Source organism: Hakea prostrata, chromosome 7 (assembly GCF_041222555.1).
Source record: "Hakea prostrata isolate BN-2017 chromosome 7, UWA_Hpros_2, whole genome shotgun sequence".
Lineage (NCBI taxonomy): Eukaryota > Viridiplantae > Streptophyta > Magnoliopsida > Proteales > Proteaceae > Hakea > Hakea prostrata.
In genome coordinates this window covers 50,086,151-50,113,902 of record NC_142606.1, presented here as the reverse complement: position 1 = coordinate 50,113,902, position 27,752 = coordinate 50,086,151, and the positions used below count along the sequence as shown (strand labels likewise).

Sequence of the window (27,752 nt, the reverse complement as noted above, 5' to 3'; positions counted from 1 at the left end):
GGCGTTTCTAGGAAAACATCATTGTATGGTAACATGTAACGCCATTTTTATAAAGTGACACTGTATGTCATTTTATCACATAAACACCGTTGTATGTTGTCACTTTCTTAGCCTTTCACATTTCACTTTTTTAGAAATGCCATTGTTGCTCTAATTTTGTGTCACTTTTTTAGCAGTTGCCCTAATTGTGTGTCACTTTTTTAGCGGCATTTCTGAAGTCGTTACCCTAGTTTTGTATAACTTTTTTAGCGGCATTTTTTAGAAATGACGTTGTTGGCCTAATTCTATGTCACTTTTTTAGTGGCATTTCCTAAAAATGCCGTCGTTGCCCAAGTTCCTCCCGCCCATATTTCACTGCGCCATTTTCATGCTTGTCACGGCGTTTCAAGTCGTATATGCAGCATTTTCATGCTTGTCACGGCGTTTCGTTAAAACGCCGTCCTATAGCAGCATTTTCCCACATAACCCAAATTTCCTCCCAAATAGCCCGCCCATTTTTGGCTCCAAAACACCGCGCTTTTTTTTGAGTTTGGAAGGCGAAGTTACTTCTCAGATCGTCTCTCTCGCTCCCTCACTTAGGGTTTTTTTCTTCTCTTCTCATTTCTCTCGCTCCCTCGATTTAGGATTTCTTCGTCGAACTTTGGCAGATTAAGCGCCAAAGACACAAGCATAGCTATGGAGGCGATGAAGAGGTAAGAGGAAATTTTCAGTTCCTTGGCTACATCAAAAGCATCAGTGCTCAAGTTATCAATGATTAAGACAGCGGTACGATAAGTTGCAGAGAGGAGGTTTAGGGTTTCTCAGAGAGAAGTGAGGGAACGAGAAGTTGAAAGGCTCATGCGAGTTTCAATCATGGCATCGTCGGGTAGGTCAGAGAAATCGACAGGGGTGGGATAAATGTTGTCACCGCTCCCCTGAAACTAGGGCTTTTCCCCCCTCTAAAACTCAGGTAAGCTTTCGTTGATTAAGGATCCACTCTGGCCAGTAGGGGCTTTTCCTTTCTCCCTTCGCCTGCTTCAGGTTGCAGTTTCTGAGGTATCTCCTCCTGAGAGGGGTTTGCGCCATTGTTCTATTCACTTCATGTTTGCAACTCTCCCGTGTTTACTGCTCTGTTTTCAAAATGCTGCTCAAATTGATTATTATATCAGCTTTATTGTTGTTAATTGGAGAACGTGATGAGTTTGTAGTGCTTTGCAAGATTTTGTACTATTTTAAATTGTTTGTAGTGCTAAAAAAAGAGAGCTGTTATTCATCGGTCAACTCTATTCTATGTCAATAAACCCATAGCAACTTCTGTTGTTCTGTAGAGCTAAATCAGCTCTTTCATATTTGTAATTCTAGATTATTGGTAAATGTGATTCATGTCTGTGTTTCAGGGATTGAAACTTAATTGTTCTATACCTCTAGGCTTATTAAAAAACAATGCCACTCAAATTAGGTACAGATTCTACAAACTTCCAGGTTCGACTTTAAATTGTGTAGGATGGCTTACTTGCAGGGATATGCAAAAATCGAGGATCATCTAAATCAATAGGAATTGGCCAGAATTTGTTGGATACTGGTCATAATTGGCCGGATTAATCATGTTAGATTTTTAGTTGATCTAATTTTGATTATTGATAAGTAGAATATTGATAAATTGAGAATGAATTAAAATAAATAAAATAACTCCTACTGCAAGTCGGTGATCATAATCTAAATCCCCTGAAATTAACCATGATTTAAGTTAACCACGTGATTCTAGTGAATCCACTATAAAATTTGTTGTTATCTGGTAATGTTTTACTCAGTTGCTCTTGTTTAAATTGGAAAAGAGATAAATATTGTCGTTATCTGGACCAGCTTTTGGTCTTTAGCTTCTAAGTACTCTGATGAAGATCTGTGTGCTGAATTGACAACTCTGACAAATTTGATTAGTTTTGGGATTTGAATTTAAATTCAAACTGAACATAATCTATTTGATCTTATGTTTAACAGAGCTTACTAAGTAAATTGACTGAAGAATTATGTGCAAAGAAGCTAATTAGAAGTCATGCCTGGGAAATTCTTTACTTCAGTGCTACTAGTTGTCGCTGTATTGTATTGCTGCTGCAGATTGTTGGTAAAATTATGTTGGATTGTGCTTATAAATTTAACTTTTGTAGTGTTGTCTACTCATATTCCTAACTGGAGAATTAACAGTTCAAATCATTAAGACATAAGCAGTAGGTTTTAATTACTATAGTGCAAAAGCATATAGTAAAAACACTATATGTCGAAAGTGAATTTTTGTGCAGTTGAATGAAGAGTATCCGAAAATGTCTACTTGAGGGATGTAAAAACACTCCTAAAAGTCACTCTACTTCAAATCTTCAATCATCACATTGCTTTGATTGCATACATGATCTTCTTTGATGAAATAATCGGGGTTTTCTTGGGGCTAATTATATATTTAATAGCCATTACAGTGGAGATCAAGATTCTGTTATACCATTAACGGGGAGTTGAACATTGATTCACAAGTTAGCAAATGAGTTGGGACTGAACACAGCTGTGACTTACAGAGCTTGGTTCTCACAAAAACAGGTTAGTCTTTCAATTTTCTTCATTCACTTGATGTCTATATAAGATTTTCCTTTTATTCGAAATTATAAAGTCAAAACCCCAGAACTCATCAAGTAATTTTATTGCTGCACATCATGAATTTCATCAAGCGTGCTAGAATTTTTGTGTATGGTGTTACAGAATATTGTTGGTTGTCTTTTCAGGTAGGTGGATGGACACAAGTGTATGGCACTATCTTATCCTTTGCCATTATTAGAGGTGCTTCTCGTAAAGCTCCATTCTCACAGCCAGAGAGATCTCTTGCAGTGTTCAATTCAAGAGTGTTGTTTTTCTGGACGTTGATGATTCAGAGGAAATGTTACCCATATATTTTTGGAGTACATGTTTGAAACATCAGATGCTAGGAAAATGATCCATGGGAGGCTACTGAAAAGGGGGTCTCATATTTCTGAAAAAGATTTTGTTTAGACAGTTGATTCTAGTCTTTCTAGATCTGTATATGGTTATTATGATCAGCATCAGGAAGACAAGAGTGAGCTGGATGCTTATTCTGGAAATCATGGAGGACAAGCCTTTGGATTTACTACAGAGCCATCTAGTGCTCTTCATTTGGGACATGACATCCAAAATGTCAATAGGAGCACTCTTCAATCTAGTTATTATTCCACAAGTGACTCATGCTTTAATTTTCTGCACCCTCCATGTTCATTTTTTGTTTTTGTTTGTTTCTTTAATTTTCTCTTTCAATGTACGGAGAAATACTAAAAATTATTCTTTGCTTTTGGGTTACATTTTAGATTCCATACACTCAACAACCAACTCAATAAATTTGGCTACTGAAGTTAAACAATCCATGAATGGTAATGTGTCACCTTATTCAACCTTGCCTGAAGCTCGCAGCTCTAATGGTCATCGTGTGGAAAATGCACCTTGGCAATCAAAGTCTTTTTCTACAGCTTAAGTTCGTTTCATTGAAGCACAATGAGGACTTCACAGCATTAGAGCAGGTACAAATCTTTTCTCCTTTCTCGTGAACATTATATTTTATATATAATTGTTAAAGTCATTTTGTTACCTCTGCTGAACATAACTACACACTCATGTCATGGCAAGAATCTATCTTTACTTAACCTTCTTTACACCCTCCCTTCCTCCTCCTCCTCCTCTCTCTCTCTCTCTCTCTCTCTCTCTCTCTCTCTCTCTCTCTCTCTCTCTCTCTCTCTCTCTCTCTCTCTTATGTCATTTCTCTTTTCATGCAGCATATTGAAGATTTGACACAAGAAAAGTTCTCTTTGTTGTGAGCGCTTGATGCTTCAGGAGCTTTATCAGGGTCATTGGCCACTGAAAATTCATCTCTCAAAAAGATATAACTAGCAGGTGGGTTTATGAAATACATCAGCAAATTGATCAAGAAGAAGCATGGGAAAGACATCAGCAAGGACAATATGGCAATTTGAAAGCTCAGGATTGTTGATTACATGATTAATCTGTACATTTTGGATTGTTGATTACATGATTCAAGTATACATTTTGGATTGTTGGTATATGTATAATGGAAAGTGGCACATTTACATTTGTAAAATTGAATTTGTATTGATGGAATTGGATACTCATTTGAAAATTGAATTTGGATTGATGGAATTGGATATTCATTTATAAAATTGAATTTGGCTTTTAGAACCATTTTTTTTTTAATTAAAAAAACTATCCCGACGTTTTTAAAACGCCCTGTAATGGAGAAAAACGTCTATATCAGCATTTCTTAAGCGTCGCAATAACTTACTTTTACCAGCATTTCTCATAACGCTAGCAATATTATGGCACTTCCTTTTTCAACCGCCGCGGTTAATAAATGCCACAAATAGAACCTTATAACCGGAAGAACTTCGAGAATGGTCCAGTTACCACAACCCGGATTTCGCCGGAAAATTTCTTAAGAAACTCGCGTGCCAGCTCTGCACTTTAACTTTACTCTTCATTTAATGCTTTCACTCTTCTTATCTTCGGTCCCGGGTTTGGTTCCTTTCTCTTTAATTTTGCAGTGGTTTGAGTCTGCTCCTTCTTCCTTCTTCCCTCCCGGGGTGGAGGCGGCGCGCCCGGGTTGCTCACACGCCTTCCTTGGGTACTTTTCTCCTGTCTTGCGTGGGCCGGTGCTCCGGTTTTGCGCCCTGGTGGTTGGGGCCGTGGGGTTGGTGGGCTGTGGTGGGCGCCGGCGTGCCGTCCCGCCGGCCTTCCTCCTCCGTCCCGCGCCCTCCTGTGGTCTCTCCCCCTCGCCCCGTGTCGCTCGTTCCCCGTCCCCCCCTCTCGCTCCGGCTCTCCTCCGCGGTCGGTTCTCCCGTGGTGTCGGTCGCCGTCGCGTTCCCGTTTCGTCGGGCGTTTCCGGGGCGCGCCCGTTTCGCGTTTCGTTTCTTTCCTTGTTTCGGCACTTCCTAAATGCCGGTAAATGTGTCGTTGTAAGTTACTATTACCGGCGTTTGCATTTAGTGCCGCTATAACAATACGGCACTACTTTTGCCGGCGTTTTATGCAACGTTTTTGAAGTGCCGGGAAAAGTCTACAGCGGAAACGCGGCTGTAGGTCTTTTTTCTTGTAGTGCGCCCAAAGATACTTTGGCATTGAGAATTCACTAAGCATGGTTCTAGCCATTTCTTGGAGTGATCTATTCTTTCTTTCTACTACTCCATTTGATTGGGGGTTCTAGGGGTGGAGAAGTTATGAGTTATGCCTTCTTTATCACAAAACTCTCCAAAGTAGTTGTTGTCAAATTCCCTCCCATGGTCACTTTGAATGGTGGTTATGAGGCATCCTTTATGATTTTGAATTTCTTAGCAAGAATAATGAATTCCTCAAAAGCATCATCTTTATGTTTTAGAAACAAAGTCCATGTATACCTTGATTAATCATCAACAATGACAAAGGTATAGTGTTTACCATACCACCAAGGCTAGCTATGGTAATAGGTCCAAATAAATCCATGTGAAGAAGTTCTAGTGGTCTAGTGGAGACTATGTTCTTGGACTTATGAGATACTTTAGTTTGTTTTTCCTTTTGGCATGCATCATAAAAATAATTTTTATCAAATTTTATATTTGGAAATTTTCTAACTAGATTCTTTGATGCAATGGTCTCAATTAACTTCATGTTGATGTGACCTAGTTTTCTATGCCAAACTAGAGTTTTTTCATGTGACATGAGACAAGTCATATTAGGAGATGATTCATTAAACACACAAGTATAAATGTTATCTCTCCTAATAACTTTAATGATTAGATTTTCATTCACATCTTTCACATAGCAACAAGAAAATCAAATGTAACTTTATAGCCTATGTTACATAATTGACTTACACTAAGTAAATTATATGATAGTTTATCAACTAGGTACACATTATAGATAGAGGTACCTCCAATGTTAACTTGACCAATGTCAACTATCTTTCCTTTACTATTGTCTCCATAAGTGACACATCCTCCATCATATGATCTAAGCTTTATGAAGAGTTTTGGATTTGACGTCATATGCTTGGAACAACCGCTATCAATGTACCATTTGCTTCTTTGGGTGTTCATCAAGCAAACCTACATAAGAAAGAGAAGATATGCATTAGTCCCCATATCTACATGGGTCCAAATTGGTTAGATCTTATTGGTTCCATGTTGAACCAACTAGGTTGATATCCCTTTAGTCTTTGAAATCTTGGGTCAAAAACGGTTCTTGTACTTGAGGTTTTTGTTTCCTCGGTCCATTGAAATTTTGACTTCTTTGTCCATTCATTTTGTCCGTGTTTTTGTAGAAGTTTTCGCTTCATCTAGGTCTTTGATGATTTGGCATATGTGACCTAAATGGAGGTTGAGGAATATGCTCATAAGGTGCATAGTAGGGATATGGCCAATTATAACCAAACATCATTTGATTTTGGTTTGGCCAAAATTGGTGATGTTGTTGGCGTTGAACATTTGATAATTTTGAGGTTTTTGCCACTTATGGTCATAATGGTTTTGATTTCCCCCATTGCTTCTTGAATAACCTTGATTAGAATGGTTTGGTCATCTTGTTCCTTGGTTATTCTTTGATCCATTCCTTTGATTTCCATTTTGCCCTTTCCTTTGGGAATAGTAATTTCCCTTTCCAATTTTCCCTTTGTTTTGTTTGAGGTTAAGTCTTGTTTCCACTTTGAATGTTTCCTTAAACATTTGTAGGTTTTGGTGAAGGATTCTTACTAGATATTTCTTTTTCAAATCGAATTTCCTTCCCCTTTCTAGGAGAGGAGGTCTCACCATTGAATCAAAGTCCTTCTTTATCTTGTGGACTCTTTGGGGGGTTCCTAGAAGATTATCTAGGTTCTTTTGCCCATTTGTAAATTTCACAAGGGCGTTATTTCTGTCAATATTTTCCTTTTCTATTTTCTTAATGTATTCCCGTAAGTCATTTACGGTGTCATTAAGAGAGGACACTTTACCTTTCAAGACCTTATTTTTCTTTTCAAGTTTCTTGCTTAAATTATATAAGGTTTGAAAGCCACTAACTAAGTCTTCCTCATCAATGTCATTTATCTCATTTTTATCATGAATGGAATCAAGACTATTATATATAGAATTTACCTCATGGTCTTGATCTTCATCCGATTTAGCCATTAAGGCTAAATTGATCTTTTCCTCATCGGATTCCTCATTTTCTTCCTCGTCGTCGCTTGTAGTGTAGGTCACTTCGACTTTGTAAGCTTTCTTCTTTCCTTTGTTAGGACATTCAGTTTTGAAGTGCCCCGGTTTCCTACACTCAAAGCAAATGACATCTTGAATGTTAGTGGGTGGGGTTCTCCCTTTTGACAAATTTTTACCTTTAGATTCTTTTGACCCTTGTCCTTTAGGTGGAAATCTTCCTTTTCTTCCCTTAAGAAACTTCTTAAACTTTCTTGTGATAAGTGCAATATCACTATCGGAGTCACTTTCATCATCCTTCTTGATGGAGCTTTTAAGAGCAATTGATTTCTTCTTTGGCTCTTTTGAATGAATTTCTTCATATCTCTTATCTTCTTCAAGCTCTTCCTCATGTGCAAGAAGGGATCCCATTAGCTCATCGAGTGTGATATTCTCTAGATTTCTCACTTCTTGTATTGCAGTTTTCTTGAGTCTCCATGAATGTGGAAGAGCTCGTAGGATTCTTCTTGTCACTTCTTCATTTGCGAAATCCTTACCAAGACTATGCAATTTGTTTACAATATTAGTGAATCTAGTAAATAAAGATGTTATATTATCATCATCTAACATTTTAAAGTTTTCATATTGAAGCATGTAAACATCAAAATTCATCTTTTTTTATTTGGTTGGTTCCTTCATAGGTAACCACCAATTTCTCATATATTTTTTTGGCATTCTTACAAATACCACATCTATTATATACCTTTTCACTTAAGGCACATTGTAGAAATATTTTGGCCTTATGGTTTGCTTGGGATTTGACCTTGTCAGTTCCATCCCATTTGGTCTTTAGTTTGAGAATTTTATAACTATCTTTGTCGAATTTGGTAATCTCATTGGGGCCACATGTAATTATGTCCCAAACATCAATATCAATGGTACATACAAAGTCTTTCAAATCTAGTTTTCCAATTGGCAAACCCTTCTCCATCAAAGTATGGAGGCCTAGAGGTATTAAGTCCTTTGGGTCTTGAAGAGAATTGGTTGGATGATGATGTCATGATCTTTTACTCTTCTAGAGATTGATTTCAATCTCAATTTGAGCTCCCGCTCTGATACCAATTGTTGGTGCAACTTAGAGGGGGTGATTAGGTTGTACCTAGGGATTATCCCAAATTTTCAGTTTATTTACAATTGCAAGATAAATTGAAATTCGATAATGACAAGCAATCACAACATAAGAATTTATAGTGGTTCGACTTTACAAATCTACGTCCACTCCTCTCTTAGCCTCAAAAGAGTGTTCCACTAATGAATCTTTTTCAATACGATGGGTAGAGAATCAAACCCTTACAATCTTTGTTCCGAGGCAAGAGTACCCTTTACAATCTTTGTTTATCAAATAGGGCAAGAGCACCTTTTGCAATCTTTGTTCACGGGCAAGAGCACGCAATACCAAATTCTAATCAACCTACACTAGAATTCAACAGCTAATACAAGTATAAGAAGTGTTGGATATTACCTAAGAAGGAGTTTGACACTTTACCCCTTGTGTGAGTGTGATGCAATTAATGAATTCTTCAATAAAATGCAATGAATCAACAAGAAGTCCCAATGACCTTCAATAACTCCAAGCTTGACTCCAAGGAGTTTGCTTAATAACTTTTGAATGATCTTCAAAGTTGGGTGGAGTTAGAAGGCTAGTAATCAATGCAAGATCACTCAAGTATTTGCTTTTTGACTTGTGAGGAAGTAATAGCTCAGTTGGCAAGGTAGAACCCCTCAAATGGGGGTGGTTGGGCTTATAAAGAAGTCCTCCAATTGCTTGGCCCAACCTCCCAACGGATATAAAATTTCAGTGAAATTTTACTCCAAACTCAGACGGTCAACCGTCTCAAAAACTAGCTGTTATAAACTTGCCGTTTAAGTTAAGCCAGGACCAGACGAACAACCCAGACGGTCGTCTGTCTAGCTTAAGTAGCCTAGACGGAATTCTGTCTAGTGTTCTATGACTTATAATCACTGTCAGCAAACTAGATGGTCGACCATTAGACGATCGACCATCTAGTGCACATTTGCTGAATCACATTGGGGCTTGGACTTGGCTTGGGTTTTTGGACTTTTTTGTCAACCCTAAGCCTCATACACCTTACTAACATGTCCTAGGTCAGTCTAGTGAAATGAATTACATGTTATACATGAATTTACATATGCGTGTATGCGAGAGTGTCCTAAGCCCTAATTCAACCTAAGTCTTGATCTTCGACTTGATCTCGACTTGATCTTGTGCATCGGACTTGATACTCATCTTGACTTTGGTTCTTAGTCCAAGATAGCTTGACTTGACTTGAGCTTTGAGTATCCAATAAGTTATTGGTCTAGTCACATTGCATCGAGATCCACTTTAGTGATGAGCTAGATAAGACACTCTTAATGAAAACATTAGTAGATTGTGTTTGTCATCATCAAAACTGATGGAGGTTGATGTGGCAAATGCTGACATGACATTTCCCAACAAACGCCATGTCTTCCACTGAGATGGCCCATAGTTGACTTCTTCCTTCACTTCGGGTCTTCAGACCTACAAACAACAAGGTTTCTGAGTCAAGGTTAAAGCTGGATTTCACACAGTGGGAGACAGAGATGTATTCCACGAAGCCTCTTGTGGATGCTTGGAGTGCTTACAACACCCATTGAAGGCACAAGGAGGCAGATTGTTAGGCATTTTGAGAAGTCTTTGGAGAAGAACTAGAGAACCCCCTATCTTGCTGTTTTAGAAAAGAAAACTTTGGCTTTAGAGAAAGCTACTGGAAAGAAACTAATTTAGTTTATTTTATTGCTTCCGCTAAACTCGATAATTTTCGAAACTTGACTACTTTGATTTGATTATTTTCTTTGATTTATTCTTGGAGTATTTTGGACTCATGTAATCCTTTTTTATTAATTATTTGAACTTGCTCTTGTTCTTGATTTTTATTTCTTGCATTTATTACTATTGATGGTAAGACCGTGGATCCTGTGATGGATCGCACCCACGGTTGTCGGCCGAAACTGATACCGGCGGGTGGGGTGTGACACTAACTTGATTGGCCCTGTCTCTGGCCCTGACCCTAATTGGCCCTGATTGATCATATCTTGGCCCTAGCCCTGGCCCTGATTGGCCTTGTCCTTAGCCTTAATTTGTGCTATCCTTGGACCAAAAATTTCAAATGTAAATCCATTAAAAAAAAAAACATAAAAGTATCACAAGTAAATGAAAAATAAAATTCATATAAATGTAAGATGGTTCAAGCTCCTACAAAATGATAAAATAGTCAATAAGTTGATAGTGTTGCTTTAAACATAAATAAATTCACACTCCATCATTCTATATTGAGCTCTGAAAGTCTCCCATTGCTTTGATGATGGAAATTGAAAACCTCTTCCATTACTTTGGTGATGGAAATTGAAAACCTCTCCCATTGATATCCTTATTCAACAAAAAAAAAAATCCATATTTAAAACCTTTTTAACAAGTAAATCAATGATAATTTAGTATCGGTATTTTTTGCATAGTTAAAGAAAATGATATTTTAGTTACAAACACAGCTATCAGTCCTTAATAAGTTTTTTTGAAATATCACATTGGAGGCAAAAGAAAAATGTCAATATTCCTAATGAGAAGTTGGAGTGTAAATTTGTTAGATATTAATTCTCTATATACTAGTTTTTATTATTTATAATATATTATCTCGCCTTAGTCCCAAAAAAAAAGTCAATGTTTTTTGGGAACTTAAAATGACTTAGTTCCAAAAATAAAAATTTCCTTAAAAATAATATAAAAAGTGAACTTATAGTCAAATATGATCAAAATGATTGAAGGTCAAAATCAAGACTTATAACTATATTAATGTTAATAAGAAGATTAGGGTAAAAATCTAGTACATGATCAGGGTCAAATTAACATCAAAACTAGAGCCAAAATTAGGATAAAGATCAGGGCCAAAATCAAATGGATGCTTACTACATTGGTAATGAAGGTATAATTTATTTTTACTAATTTTCTACAAAACATGATCATGTTTTTAAAATTTGACACATGTCAAGTATTCACCCATGTGGATTAGAATTAATTCCTCTCCATATGAGTGGAGGGTCCAAACTCAAATCAAGACCAGGATCAGGGCAAAAATCATGGGCCTAGATCAAGGCCAAGATCAATGCCAATATCAGGGCCAGAATCAAGGCCAAGATCAGGGCTAAAATCATGTCCAAAATTAGGGTCTGAGTCAGGGTATAAAATCAAGGATGGGGTGGGATGGACTGGGCGGGCTCGAGAGTAATCCAAGGTTCGCCTTTGGCCCTAACCTGCCCTTAGGGCCGGAATCTTTAGCCCAATCCCTATTCGGGCTCAGGGCGGGCTTAGGGTGGGTTAGGGTCACCAAGGCCAAACTTGCAGCCCTAGTTGTAACGAAATAGCGGTGCAGGAAAAAAAGATGGGAAATTTTTATCTGGACCCCCTGAGGTTTGGTCTTTATCATTTTTATTTCAAAAAAGCTGAGACTTTGGATCTGCCTCCCCTGTACTATAAAAAAAAATCAATTTAAGAACAAATTATCACTTCTATAATGAATTTGCCCTTATTCCTTTTCTTTCTTTTTTTAATTTAAATTTCTTTATTTTTACATTTTAAGGGATTAAAGTTTATTAATTTACAAAATTAGACCCTCATTCATTACCCGATTCTCAAATCCCTAGTTCTACCAATTCTAAATCCTTATTTTCCAAATCCTAGTTGAAGATTTTGAAATGAAAATTAATGGGTTTGGACCTGAACCTGTCAACGCTTGAACACCCAAAAGTAAAAGAACGAAATACAATTTTCTAAGTCATTTACCCATTAACTTTCATTTCCTAATCTTCAACTGGGATTTGGAAAATAAGGATTTAGAATTGGTAGAACCAGGGATTTGGGAATCGGGTAATGAAGAAGGGCCTGATTTTGTAAATTAATAAACTTTAACCCCTTTAAATTTAAAAATTTAAAAATTTAAATTAAAAAAAGGAATAAGGGCAAATTCGTTATAGAAGTGATAATTTGTCCTTAAATTGACTTTTTCTATTGTACAAGGGAGACAAATGCAAAGTTTCAGTTTTTTGGACTAAAAATGACATAGACCAAACCTCAGGGGGGTCCAGATGAAAATTACTCAAAAAAGATTTACTTTGATTTATATTTTAGAAAAAGTTTTATAGATTTTTTATGTAGAAAAATTACTTTATTTTTATTCTAATTAAAATTTTTTGTTCACATCCTTAACAATTCTCACCCCATGCAATTCCCTTATTTTCTATCTAAGATTGAAACACATGGAAATTAATTATCCAAGGGTCCGAAGTAGAATACAATTAAGAACTTAATTTAATAAATTCCTAAAATTGCCAATGAAGGGTTAGTGGAATGGTTGAGAACGCATATCGGCATATGTAATATCTCCATTCCTAATTATCTCTGTATAAAAAAATAAATCCTTAAAATTTTGCCAACCTTGTATCTCTTTTTTTTTAGACTTAATTTAGGGATTTGCTTAGGTTTATCTATATTAATCCAAAATCGTATTGTCTAAAAAAATATTTTAATGCAATGTAGGGTACTGAATGTCCAAAAATATACTTTTCATCCACATTTATCTTTACTTTTCCTTCATTGCCTTGTCTCTTCTCTCCATTTCATATCGGTCTCATATTTCTATAATAAAAAAATATAAAAAAAAAAAAAAAAAGAGAAAAAATCCAACCAAGATCTAGAGTATCAACACCAACTGATAAGTACTAGTTTTGTAGGCTTACGATACAAGCAATTTTGTTGAGGTCTGCGCGCAATTAATGCCATTGAAAAAATTCAAAAGAAGTGTGTAAGCCCTGTTTTTGCTGAACGGTTCGATCCAAATCCTTAAGGCGGTTCAAGTTGGGCGGTTCGATTGATAATCCAATTCTTTTCGTATATACGATTTCAAAAGCAAGAATACGTTTTCAAAATCAATCAAAAGCGGTGAGATGTGAAAAGCTCGATTGAAACATTTCAAAATCAAAATCAGCAAACCTAAAAGCTCGCAGAGGAGAAGACGAAGACGAAGCACCTTGAAGTAGCAAAACCTAAAAGAAGCCCTAGTTTGAGAGGTTCTAGCGTTCTTGAAGAAGAAGAAGAAAACCTAAAAGCTTCAGTCGCTAATTTTGATTTTTTTCCGATCGAAGGAGAAGAAGAATCTTGAAGTAGAAGAAAGAAGCCCTAGTTTGAGATAAGGTTCCAGCGCACTGGTCTTAAGGTTTGAAGAAGAAGAAACCCTCAAAATCCCTCAATTCTTAAGCTTCTGTGATAAACCCACAACAACACTTCGTTATTCTTCTCTGCCTCTCTTCTTTAGATAATTTGTTCAGTTAAGAGGTAACATTTCGTCTTAGCCTTCTGGATGTTTGTTTGTTATTGATCTACATCTGCATCACTTTATGTAAAATTTGTTGTCTCTGTTCCAACCTTTGAAGTTGTATGACTCAAATAGGTTTATGAGACAACACTAGAAGCTGTTAAACTTCTTTCACAAACCAGTTCAAATTGAAATGTTACCATATATTCTTTGGGTGTTGTTGAGTAGATGGAAACCAATGTCTGCTGTTGTATGCACCCTTTCAAAACTTCAATGTCAAGAGATACTTTGATTTCGTCTACAAGGTTTGTCATCAGTTTGGGGGTGGGGTGGGGGTGGTGTCCGAGATTTAGATCTTAACATTGTGCTTGTAATTTACACCATGGGGTTCAAAACAATAAACAGCTTCAGTCAGGGAGTTGTTCTGCGAGGACCATTATCAGAGTTGAGGGCTATGGTGTTTTTTCATACAGTCTTTGTCAAGCTAGTGTGTCCTCGTGGTTGCTAGAAATGTTGTAGGTGGGCATACTCAATGCTTCCAAGGTTGGGGTCATTTTGTCTGGACAAGTGAAAGGGTGATAGTACTATTGTAGTACTTATTTGTAGTTACTTATCATGAAAATCCCATTCAATATAATTAATTGTCCAAACTTATGGCATGAGCATACATAAGAACATTTTGATACTTATTAAATTTGTTGCGTGTTTTTTTGCTGATGGTTCCTAGTTGAACTTGTTAGGGTTTATAAATTTGAAGCATTCTGATTTTAAGAATAGAGGGTTCTTTCCCTCTCTTTGTGATGTCTTGTGGGTGGGTGGATGCTTGGCACATGTTCTTGGTTATTAAGTTAAAATACAGACAAGTATTTAAGTTGTGGCACATGTTCTTGGTTATTTAAGTTGTGTTTAATTAGATCAAGCCTAGTGAATCAACTCAATAAAATTGAAACAAGGCAAAATGGATCAACAAATGAATCACTCAAATGAAGACTCATGAAGAATGTGTAACCCAAGACTAGCATGTGGACTTGAAGTTTGAAGACATTATGTATCATTGAAAATCAAGAACAAGAACAAACCAAGATCAAGAGGACCAAGTCCACTTGGGACACCATGTACACATGTAAATCCACACACTCATGCATCAAGTCCAATTTACTCTTAGATAGACCTAGGACATGTTAAGTAGGGTTAAATTGGACTTAGGCCTGGTTAGAGGACCCAAAACCACAAAACTATAGAAGTCATTTGCTTTCATATCAAATTATATATAATACATATGGAAATGAATGAGAACATCTGTGAAACCCAGCCCTAACCTGACCCTGACCTTGACCCGGTAACTCGGTTGTTTTTAGGTCCGAAGACCTGGAGTAAAGGAAGAAGCCAACTATGGGCCATCTCAGTAGAAGACATGGTGTTTGCCTCTGAACGCATGGATGTTGATGATGGAGTTCCATACTTGGATGTCTGTGCAGATTTGGAAAGGAAGCTGCAGCTTGAAGAAGATGAGATTAGTTGAAGGACTTGGAGTATTATCTGACTTGGTTTGAAGGTGTTTCCTCACACTAGACATGTCACTTGATGTGTGTGCAAAAGCCCATAAGGTTTAAAGCCCATTTGATCCTTCAATTCCCTATCTTGGCCTTACTGTTTGCCTTGGTCGACTCCTTGGTCGAGTGGACCACTCGACCAAGCACTCGACCAAAGGAGTATGAAATCCGAGAATTTGTAATTTTAGGGTTTTTCACTTTTATTTAAACCCTACTTCATGTTTCTTTGTTACGGCTGCCTCCTAAACACTTTGTGAACGTGAGAACACCTCTCATAAACTCTCTCTGGTGATTTCGAAAACTCCTCTGCAGATCTGAAGCCTCTCATCATTGTTCTGACAATTCAAGGTTAGTAATCGCTTCCACGTTGCGAATTTCTTTTCTTTAATCTTATTCTTGATTGAGATCAGGAAGAAGATGCTGCAATCTTGCAACCATCTATTCCATGATCTCCTTCGATTCTTTGAGATCTATGATCATCGTCATGATCTCAACCCTAGCTGAATATTTTTCTTGAAACCCTAACCCTTGCTTGATTTCTGGAAAACTTTGGTGACCTCCCATGCGAGGAAACCTCATGGGTAATATTTATGTTAATCTAAATCTGATCTTTCTATGATTTTCCTATTATAATTGGCCAATCATTAATTCCCTTTCATCCTGTGATCATAACCTTTCCTGGGGAGCCATAAAGGTTGAAACCCTAATTTCTTGGGTTAAATAAAGAACCCAATTTTTGACCATGACTTGATAATTTTATCTTCCCATATGATTCTAATATATCCTAGGAAGTGCCCCTTCGAATTTCAGATCAATCCGACTTCAAACAAGGAAGTTATGGCCAAAGCAGTCTGTACAATTCCATACTGACTTGCTTGGTCGACTCCTTGGTCGAGTGGACCACTCGACCAAGCACTTGACCAAAGGAGTCAGTAGCTTCGTTTTTCGCCCGATTTGATTAGTTTGCTCTCTGATCTTTTAGGCATCTTTCCTAATGTTGTATCTATGATTGTTAGGAGTTTATTTGCTAAGTTTGGAGTTACTCTCTTTGATCTCTTTGATCTTTGGATTATCTTCGGCGATAATCAAGGTAAGGACAGTTATTTCATAATGATATAGATCGCATACTCTCTGGTTTCTACTTTTTGAAACTATGAGTTTAACTACTGTTCTTGTACTTTATACTTCTGATATACTACTGTAAGTACAGTAGCACTTGTTTATGTATACTTTTTCATTATTCAAGCTTATATGTGATGTTTATTACTGCTTGATCGGATTATGCTTTTACATTCTCTTTTGTACGATGAATTGTTGGTTGTGTATGTCATGATTGATATGAGAATGTGTTTGATTAAGTATTGGTTTGGGATTGGGAAGTGTCCTTTTGACGCTTCTATCCTTGGACATCGGAGGGAATAGTACGGGATGTTCTCCAAAGATGTCCATCGACGCTTTCCCGAATCATTGGTTGTCATACCTAGGGCTGTCTAGCAGTGTTTGGCTAGGATGTCCCCGTTATATCTAACCCAAATCAGAAGGGTATTGAGACCGAATGACCCGTGGTAGCAGTGTGATTCACGGGCGCTCAAGACCGGTAACCAACCCATGAGAGGACGGGAATCATATTGTGGGGGCCATTTATTGGAGGGTTGCATATGGCTAGACTTGGGCTCATGGGCGCTCAAGACCGGTGAAATGATCCGTGAGGGGACGTGAGAGCTTCCCGTTTACCATATGTGGATAACCAATAGGGTTGATGAGTCCTTAGTCCGGGACTATTAGGACTCTAGTGGAAAGGATCGCCCGGGGTGAAGAATGGAGGTATCTAGACTTGAGTGGATATAACTGAGTAGATGACTTGCATTGGGCTAGGTTTTACCCTGACATGCGCCAGTACTTAGACCAAATGGTGATGTGAGAGAGAGGTGACTTAACCCCCAGCCATGGATTGTCCTGAGGGATGAAGGACCCACTACCAACTGGAGTCGAGTGACTAGTCTACCAAAAGAAGTATGGTGCTATGACTTAAAGCATGTCTACCATAGAGACTAGCATACATAGAGTTTAGATGCATACATTCATTATTTGTTTCATACTGCATTGCATCTTGTTATGTTCTGATATATGTTATCTATGCTGTTATGAGTTAACTTGCCTTACTGAGTTTCTTTCGAAACTCATTCCTTTTTGTACAATCTTTTGTTAGACTATTCTACAGGTACTGATTACTATGACAGACAGTACGATGAAGCGCAAGCCAATGAAGCGTACTACACGCAAGGTGTTGGCGACAATCAAAATTACTCTGATGATCCCTCAAGTGATCAATCTGCGTACTACGATTAGAGGCAATGTGGAGTTGGAGCATCTCTGTTGGACTGACGAAGTCCACTATTTTGAAGATGTTATTTATAGAATAGAAGACTCTTAGTTTAGTTTTCTTTCTTATTTTTCTTTTGTTTAAGTTGTTATTCCTTTTAGACTTATGCTACGTTCCGTTGTATCTGTGGAGTGAGTTTCCGCTTCACTCTACTTCTTTTGATATCTTCGGATATCTGGTATCATTTTCCGCACTCTGATTATTTTGTTTATTCATTTCTTGACTTTAATCTTTTGTTTGTAATATTTAAACCTTGATTATTCCTTGTTTATGATTATGTTATTGTATATGTGGGAGGATGATTTCCTCGACACTTGATCTTCGGGGCTATGGATCACACTCCCGGGTATGCCAGTTAGGGTACCGGCTGGGGGGATGTGACAACATCAATTGTCAAATTATAACTAAAGTAAATAATGTAAGGTGACAAATTTCCATATGAGATGACAACACTTTAACACAATTTCCCATTGCATCGAACTCATATGTAATCAAATCGATGAGATAACAGGAACCTTGCATCCGATCACACATGGATCTACTGAACTCAATAACCACAAGTTATATCGTTCTTCCTCTCTCCCAGCACCTTCTAAATCGACGAACTACATTGAAGGACTAATCTAGTATCTCAAGCATCTAAACTAAAAAAAAGACTCCAAAACAATCAAAAGCTAAAATAAACAACTTCAAAAGTTATAATTGCAAAAACGGATTCATGTCCTTGCTTACCAAAACCATATTCCACAATTAATCAATACTGGAAATACCCAAATCCATAAAAGATAAGAATGTTTTGTTTCTCTCTTCTCATCCACCCTTTCTTTTTCTTTGGTTAAAGGATAATATACCTGAAGTGTGAACCAAGGAAGCAAGATGAAGAACACGACAACAGAGGGTAAGTAGCAGTAGAGAAACCACAAGAACGACAACAAACGGAAGCTCTGCTTGTGCCTTAAGGAGTGATTCTCTTCTGGTGGTGGTTGTTAAATTTCTGGCAGGTTTTGACGACCATAGACAACCCAAAGGCTATACGAATCGAATCCGAACAGGAACCGCCCTTGAGCTTTAGAGCTAGACACTACAAATACCAATAACGAACTGCTGCTTTAACACTCGTTTACGAAATTGAAGAGAGAGAGAGAGAGAGAGAGAGAGAGAGAGAGAGAGAGAGAGAGAGAGAGAGAGAGAGAGAGAGAGAGAGAACGAAGAAGCCTTCAGAAGCCCTCTTTGTGGAAGAGTTGCAAAAGGAACCGCTGCTTTAACAGTTGCTTACGAAACTGAAGAGATAGAAAGAGAACGAAGAAGCCTTCAGAAGCCCTCTTTGTGGAAGAGTTGCAAACTTTTGCCTTGGTTCGCGCCTTCGTTTCCTTTTCAAAAATTCAATATATGTAAACCGTTGTTTTTGTGTTATTGTAGGTATGTTGTTTTTAAAATGTATTTTATAATTGTATGGAATACCATTACAAATACATATACTCTTTTTATTACCGGCTTAAAGCAACTCAATATCACTCAAACCACCCAACTCGGACCGCCTTAAGGATTTGGATCGAACCGTCAACAAAAACAGGGCATTAACATGGGTTTTGAGTTTTTTAATGGTATAATCAATCCAATTGTCCGATCTTGATCGTGTGTTAGAAAATCTGTGACACAAAAATAATTCTCTACGATTTTGCGGGGCACAAGTGACGCTCGTGACGCTGATCAGGGTTATCGATGTAATTTTCACGATAACCCTGAAAGCTTCTCATCTCTCTCGTATCTTTCAACTCTCACAACACTCTGCCAAAGGTGGTATGTTAAAGTGGTTAAAGACCCAACTTCCCTAGGGGAGGTCTTGGGTTCGCACCCACTCGGCGGCATTAATATAAAGCTCCCCCCGAGGAAGTAAATCGTGGTGCGCGCAAGCTGACCCGGATGAACCTCAGTTCAAAAAAAAAAAAAAAAAACTCTCTCTTGGTTATCAAAAAAAAAAAAAAAACTCTCTCTTGGTTATCGTCTCTCTCAACGGTCATCTCTAAAACTCTCTCTTGGTTATCGTCTCTCTCAACGGTCATCTCTCACAGCCCTAATCGTTAAATAATCTCTGTCGTCTCTCTCTGCTCTTTCTCGTCTCTTTGCCCCTCTCTCGTCTCGCTCAAGGATCTGTCGCGAGAAGACCCCCAATAATTTATATTCGGATTGGAGTGAAATTAGGGCTTACCCTGACCTCTGGTTGTGGATTCTACTCTGTAGTTCGAGCAAGGTTACCGAAGAGCTTTTGGTTGTAGATTCTGCTCTCAAGGTCTCTCACCTCGTCTCTCTATCTCGCTCAGAGGTGTGTATGACTTTGCTGTGCCAGCCCAACTATTGAGCTCGTGTAACCTTCCAATCCCTTGAAACATTATATGTGAATTGTGTATCAACTGACGTGTATTGTAGTTTTTTAATTATTTTATTAAAAAAAAGGTGCCAATTTTATGTGCCAAATTGTATATACCATACAAGATTCTGTGCCAAGATGGGCCAAAGAAACGTGCTCATCTGTGTCTAACAATACAAGATTTCAGTATAGATTTTATGCCAAATTTGCCCAATTCGGCACAGAAGCATAAAAAATGGATTTTGTGCCGAATTGGGAATTCTGGCACAAAATCGTTGCCATATAACCCCTTATCTTTTCAGAAAATTAGGTTACTCTAACTTCCGATAAAAGATACAAAATGATACGTATCGGATGATATTCTCTGGTTCTTTTTTAACAAAATATATTTATTAAAGTATTTATAGATGTGTATCGACAATAGTATCGATGCATATCAAGCCGTACATGTCGATACTTAACAAACCCAGCTTCAAAAAGGAAATACAAATTGCAGAGGCGGAACTCAAGTCTCTCTCGCTACGACTTGCAGAATCGTAGCCTCCTCTTCCTCTTTAGCTAATGCTCCGGTGACTTCTCCTACAGTAGTAGGTAGTAATCTTCTCCTCTTCTCTTTAGTTCTTCTTCTTCTTTGCCCCTGCTCGCTTCTGCTCTTTCTTCCTCCTCCTGCAATCCTAGCGCCCACTCCCCCTGCTAGGCTACCACAGGTATCCAACGTTCAAGGAAAGAAGGCCACTTCAGGGTTTCCTGCCGGAGATCTTCAGGTGAAACTTGAAATCGCAGTCATATATCTATGCATTATTCGAAATAATAATCTGAGTAATTTGTCACTTTGGTTGTGATTTTTTGTTCTCCGTTTTGTTGGTTTGCGGTCTCAAATGTGATTAGATATTAGGATGTTGTAGTCATATATCTATTTTTGAATTGTATTCTTATTCTTTCTCCCTATTTCAGTCTATCAATTGGTATAGTCAATTTGCTGGTTTTGAAAACCAATAGCAAAGGGATATTTGATTGTAATAGACCAGTAAAGAAACCAACTATAGGCTAAAAGCAGTCGGACCAGTAGTTGATTGGTTTATCCTTGTATACGGTGGCAGAGAACACAAAGGAGTATAGTTGCAGGGCACTGGTTACTGTTGTTGATTACCTGGGAAGTGTTTCCATGAATTTCGAATTTAGGCTTTCAAAGAGTAGGCAAAACTTCAGGTTGATTGTTTAAAACAGGTTCGTGTCATCTATCCACTAAAAGATTATCATTTAGTCACTACATGTTACAAAGGGGGATGGGGGACCTGAAAGATGGCTAATTAATTCAAAAGCTCCATTACCGTAATTAATAAAAAAAAACACAGCTGAAGTGTTCATTATTACAATGTTGATTGCTTTTATTTGTCTCTGAACTTGTTTGGATGTGGTTGTGGTTGTTTAGAATAAGATCTTTCATAAGTGTAAGGAATGAAGTCTAATCTCAAGAGAGTTTTATATGAGGTTACACTTGCATCGGCTGTAGGAGAGTCCTATCATAATCTGATAATCTAATAAGACTCCCCTCTTTGCTAGTCTTCTTATAGTGTTAGATGAATGGCGAGTTATATCATTAACACGTTGTCTTCTGAGCTTACTATTTGATTTGTTTCATGAGTACCAACTGTGCCAGAGTTTTGAGGACTTTCTCAAAAGTTTCCTCTGTCACCTGCGCAGCCAATGGAAAACACCCAAATCTTCCCAATATTCAATATTAATTGTACTTAGTGAAGCTGTTACTTTCACGACCCTTATAGTCTTGCATTCATTCATTTAGTTACATGACTTCTAAAAGGAAACTCTACTGTTCAGGCATTAGAGATCGCTCAAACTTACAGCAATCTTTTGGTTCATTTACCATCTCATAATGAACATGATTGTACCAAAAATTAGCATCTCATTATGCATGAGTGCCAAAAATCTCTCATATTAGGTTGTGAATGTTTCTGATACAGTCTGCTTTAGTGCCTATGGAGCAGCCTTGTTCAACCCAATCATATTTTATTGTGTTGGCTTTTAGGAAAGTATTATTACCATCGAGTTGTTTTATTACCGTGTGCATTCGTATCCATACTTGTATGATTGTTGTTCCTGAGCTTACTAAGATTGAGGTACTTAGGTAATTGTTGAACAATTTATGCCTGTATGTTGCCTTCTTTTGGTGCCATATTGTTCAAATTTAATGTCTAAAATACATATTGTTTGTTTTTTTTCTTTTGCTGTTCTTGACGTATTTGACTGTATTTTTTTTTTATTGTACTGTTTTACTTTTTTATATGTTTAAAACATGACCAGGGGCGGACCTATGAAGGGGCCGGAGGGGGCCATGCCCCCCCCCCCCGGATTTTTTAAAATTTTATGCATATTCTTCTAATTCCTTTAATTTTTCCGGTTTTTTCTCTTCCCACATGTGAAATGTCACTATTTGCCCCCCCAATATTGTGAACAATTTTTAAAGGTAAAATGACGGGTATAAATGTCATTCATAATAAAAAAATAATTCATCAATCCCTATTTATTCTCCCCTCTCTTCTCTCTCATCTTTTCTTTCTATTTATTCTCTCCTGTTTCTATAAACGTGGGTTAAAGGAAATTTTTGAAAAAAAAAATCTTATTAGGTATTCAAAAATCAAAATGTTATTTTAATTAAAAACTAACTCTTCAATCCCTATTTATTCTCTTATCTCCTCTTCTCTATCCTCTTTTTTTCCTATTTATTCTCTTCCCTTTCTATAAGCGTGGCTTAAGAAAATTTGGAAAAAAATCTACTCCAAAATTAAGTCTCTTTCTCTTTCTCAATTTATTTATTGTTTTTTTTTCTTTTGTTATTCTTTTTAATTTGATTTTATATTCTATGTTTCTTTATTTCTTCTGCAATTTTTGTTATTTGATTTTATATTGTGAATAAAATGTCTATAGTTAGTAGGTAACTAATTACCATTGATTTGCATCTCTTATCTAAAAAAAAATTTTGGTTTACATCTCCTATCAAAGAAAATTTTGGTTTGCATTTAACTTTTTAGGGTTGAAGTCATGTGTATATTTTTTTTTATATTGTTGCTTTAATTTTACGTATATTTTGTCGAAAAAAAATATATCATTATCAATAATTCATCATTTTTTCAAATAAGTGTGGGCCCCACAAAATATATGTGGGTCTATTCTTTAATTTAATAAAATAATTTAGCGGTGGGACCCCAAATAGGAAGGTTACTGGCTTTCATTCTTTGCCCCCCCACTATTGAATCCTGGGTCCGCCACCGAACATGACCGTCCTGAATGCCATCCTTCACCCCTTCTCTTTTCCGTTTTCATTATCATTAACTATTCTTGGCCCCCCCCCCCCCCACTATTGAATCCTGGGTCTGCCACTGAACATGACCGTCCTGAATGCCATCCTTCACCCCTTCTCTTTTCCGTTTTCATTATCATTAACTAGGAGTGCAACTATTCTACGACAGGATAGGAGGGTGGCTCACATATTGGCCAATCAAACCAGAAAAGGGTAATTTAGGAAGCAATTATCAACAAACCTCAACTTTCTATTATTTAGTTCTTAATGCATGACTTGAGTCCTATCACTTCTTGACAGTATGGTGGTTCATATCTGATTTTAGTTCAGAAAAGAAGAATGTGTGGGGGCAGGGGGAGTGTTATTGTAATTCTATCTACACCCAAGTGTATTTAAGGATACCAGTGGAGGAAATTTGATTCCGCCCCGATTTTCTTCTTTTATTTTCTGCAGCAGCAAACCATAGCAAAGCTACATATTGGTTGAAGATGCCTTCCTTGGCAGACCCAGGAAACAAGAATCTCTCGAAGAACCAACAATTCAATGGGAGGATTGCTAAAAATGACAACAAGGCTACAAGGTGGGTTTCTTTTTCTCCTCTGCCCTCCTTATTATAATTTTTAGTGGAGAATGTGAAGATTGTTTTTGGTTATTCAGGAAGCAAAAACTCTTGCGACAGAGGAAATCTCTACCCATTGCAGAAGGTATTTATTATAATTTTGTTTAAAAGTTTCACTATAAGTGGCATTGAGTTTCCAGGTGTAGGGCTCCTTACTTAGTTGCTTTGATTCCGATAGTGGTTTTCAACTTCTTTGATGGAAACAAATTCCCAACCCAACAATGTGGGGATGTTTTCCCACACCCTCCCATGTGCTGACTATGTGATTCCTTATTGACATACTGTATCTTCCCTGACCATGTGGATTCCCAGATGAAACTGCATCCGACACTTTGATTCATGCGGCTTGGGAGATTCTCCCCACATTATCGGTGTAGGGAACCATCTTATCTTTTAAATGTAGTTTTATGATTAATGGTTAAAAAAATACTAAACTGTAATTCAAAGAGGCTTCTAAATTATGTTTGTTTATTTATTTGGTAAAGATTATGTTTATTCAATTAATTAGTGGGATTGTGCTCAAACACTTAAACAAGTGGATTTACACATGCTTTTGATCATCAAAGACTTATATGGTATGGTGATATCAGTGTAAGTGAAGACTAGGGTCTTTCTGAGTGGCAACTTCTTTGAAAGAAAATTTTCTTGTACCTTCATATGTCAATATTGTGATGTCCCAAGTACAACTACGATCCCAAGTTATTCCAATGAAAATAATGAGTAAATGTAAAATAAGAAGCTAAGAATTACAAGTACACCCCCACCTTTTTAATGTACCTGTCAGATCCAATTGGACTTACGTGGCACAATCCTGGCGGCTGCACAAATACAGGCGTCTCGTGTGGTTTAACTGTTTAAGTCATTGAGTTGGTGCATCAGTGAGTCTTAAAGCACCTATTTGCATTAATAGGAGGGCTGGGGTGCCCCGGGGGCGATGGGTGAGAGCACTCATTGGGGGTCAACTTTATTTCATCTGGAGAAAGAATATGACTTTATCAGTGCTTTGTCAACCTTTTCCTCAGTCCATCATTAATCTAAACAGGCCTTCCAATTTGTTGGCCAGCTATTTATCAATTTCTCAGGAAGGCACTGCAGAAGTGTATAATGCATATTTAAATAGAACAAAGAAAAGTATAATAATTCAACCCCCCAACCCAAAAAAAAAAAAAAAAAGTAAAATTATAGCCAAAGCTGTCCAGTACCTAGTAGTCCAGTATACTCTAAAGGAGGCAGGTTTGCATATCACAAGCAAGTTACCCTCCTTAACCTCAAATATTCTTTGAGTTTTCCTTTCACTGCCAGCAGCATTTAGAGAAAAGGAATCACTTGCATAAGGATTTTACATTTATCTCAATATTTCGTCTTGATCTAATTACTCCCCAACACCCATCCACAGACCAACCACCCAAAAAAGGGCCTACCTATACTTGTTTTACTCTTGATCCCCTTTCCTTTAACACCCGTCTCACCAAAAGAAAAAGTTTTAGAAGTTCCATGCTGACAAAAGCTGGAAACTTAGGTGTTCAATTACATTACACAATGGCCAAAATGTCCATACTCTGGGTGTGTTTTCAATGGCATCACTAAATGAACACGATTTAGGTTCCATGACCTACATCAAGTGGAAAATAAAATGGCACATTGGTGTCCAGCAGCAAACTCTCTGTCTATACTTAAACTGTTTTTTTTCTCCCCTAAAAAGAATTCTTACAGTCCAATAACTTTTGGGTGAGTAAGGGTCAGCCAAGTAGGATAGTTTAGTCCATCTATTTATCATCTATTTATTTAAGTTATGTAAGTATTTTAATGCAAATTAGATTATAATAAGGTATCTCATGAGGGGGCGTTCATGTAAGAGTCAATGATGTTAGTCAAAAGGACCCAAGCTAGTCTTGGGTTTGTGATAATAGAGAAGGGACTGAATGGGGGGTCTTGAATAGAAAATAAAGGGGAAGAGAAGAAGGGGATGGGTATAGCTGGCTGCTGCTTGGATGCCAGACCCTTGATTTATGCTGTGGAGCTGGAATGGCTTGCATGCAGGCTGAAATCCACAGCCAATAAAGGATCGTTGCTTGTCTCCACAAGAAACCCAAACGCATGCATTTTGGAGGTTCCTTACCAAAGCTAAATCACTATTCTTAAGGACACAGGAAAGCAAACACATAAACGGAGCTGAATAGCTTGAATCTTACTAGCATTGAACTGGTATCTACTCCAATTGACCAGGGGCGCCACTTTTTTTTTTTTTTTTTTGGGGGGGGGGGGGGTGCTTTACATAAGCTTAGGCTTAGAAAATAAATTCTATAGAAGTTATGACTTGGTATCAGACTTGTACTAGTAAATAAAATAGCTACTAACTAGGTCTTTATAATTAGACTTCTACAAGAACTACAGGCCCCAGGTTGTGGGTTTTATTTGAAATTAAAGACTGATGACCTAAGTGACCTTGCTAACCCTGATTCAAATTTTGGTAGAATTACTTAACTGCCCACTGAAGTTACTAACACCAAATAAAAAACACTAAGTAGGGCATGCCTATGCGCTTAATGCCTTCACCTGATTTGCTAAGTGATACAATCTTGCATTGACATTATCCAAGCTTGGAAAGTGCGTTGACATCATCCAAGCTTGGACAAAATATTTTGGTTCCCATCTATGTAAATTATTAGTATATTTACTATTCATCCATATAAGTAACTAATATAATATATTTACTACCCATCAATTCAAATAACTAGCATATTTCTGGCCACCTATTTAAGTATCTAGCATATTTGCTACCCATTTAATTAAGTCATTAGTGTTTTTTATTTTTTATTTTTAACCTTAAACAAAAAGGTTGTGTTATTAACTTACCTAATATGTATTTTCTTAATTTTCTTTATATTTAAGACATTGTGGCTGCTTATGAATGGAGCTAATGGAAGAATCAATTTTTGCTCATGTCTTAGTTGATGTGGGACCTTGAAGATTCCTTGTTTGTAGCCTTAGAGAGCTATTCATCATCTTGAAGAATGACACCACTTTCTTTATCCTTTATTTTCTGCTTTGTTTATCCTCCATACTGATCTTGGCGATCCTAGGATTGCATCACTAAGGCAGCAAGTCTGAGGGCCATAGTTAGGGGCTGGATCTGCTTCAAAATGTTGTGAATGTCTCTTGGGAATCAAACCCTGATTTGATTCAAGTTTCAGACCAAACAGTAAACTCTAAGTTCCCCAAAATCCATCTCGGCCAGTTCTCTCTGAATCCTTCTATTCGAGAATTTTTACCTTTTTACTAAAACTCAACCAAACCATCACCTGTTCCTTCCTAGCCTATTTCAAAGCCTATTCAGCCGTAAAGCCCCACCCAAACCCCTCTCTGTGTTAAGGAAATCATAACCGATTGAATGAATTCCTTGAATTGTATTTACTGTTGTGGTTACATATATAGAAGTAAATACAAGGAAAAGACAAGGGACATAGTAACAAAAGGAATATTTACATATTACTCCCTAACACCCTCCCGCAAAGTCAAGGGTCCTTCATGAACCTTGAGTTTGGAGCGAAGATAACGAAAACGAGGAGTAGAAAGTCCCTTGGTGAGAATATCGGCAAGTTGCTCAACAGTGGAAACATACCGAACCACCAAATCATTTTTAGTAACCTAATCATGAACAAAGTGAAAATCAACCTCAATATGTTTCGTGCGAGCATAAAAGACCGGATTGGCCTATAAGTAAGTGGTGCCGATGTTATCACACCATAGAACAGGAGGGCTCGAAGAAGAAAGACCCAACTCAGTAAGAAGAGATTGTATCCAAGTTAACTCCGTAGTGGCAAGAGCAAGAGCACGATATTCACTTTCCGTACTGGAGCATGCAACAGTAGATTGTTTGTGAGATTGCCATGAAACAAGATTACCCCCAAGATAGACAAGATAA

The 27,752-nt window shown here is 37.4% G+C and overlaps 1 protein-coding gene and 1 long non-coding RNA gene across 3 annotated transcripts in view; both read left to right on the top strand.

Moving 5' to 3' along the window:
* Positions 1–304: 304 nt before the first annotated feature.
* Positions 305–4,176, top strand: LOC149011314 (uncharacterized). Of its 2 annotated transcripts, XR_016174821.1 has the most exons (4): positions 305–949; positions 2,439–2,565; positions 2,748–3,551; positions 3,804–4,176. It is a non-coding gene; the product is annotated as an uncharacterized LOC149011314 (long non-coding RNA). The 2 variants fall into 2 exon arrangements; XR_016174820.1 differs by having other exon boundaries at positions 305–2,565.
* Positions 4,177–23,506: 19,330 nt separating this feature from the next.
* Positions 23,507–27,752, top strand: part of LOC149011313 (pre-mRNA-splicing factor ATP-dependent RNA helicase DEAH10-like) — a 44,587-nt gene continuing 40,341 nt past the window's right edge. Inside the window, exons 1-2 of the mRNA XM_089161806.1 lie at positions 23,507–23,788; positions 23,866–23,912. Coding sequence (XP_089017932.1) covers positions 23,697–23,788; positions 23,866–23,912 — 139 coding nt within the window. The 5' untranslated portion in view covers positions 23,507–23,696. The remainder of the gene's footprint in view (positions 23,789–23,865; positions 23,913–27,752) is intronic.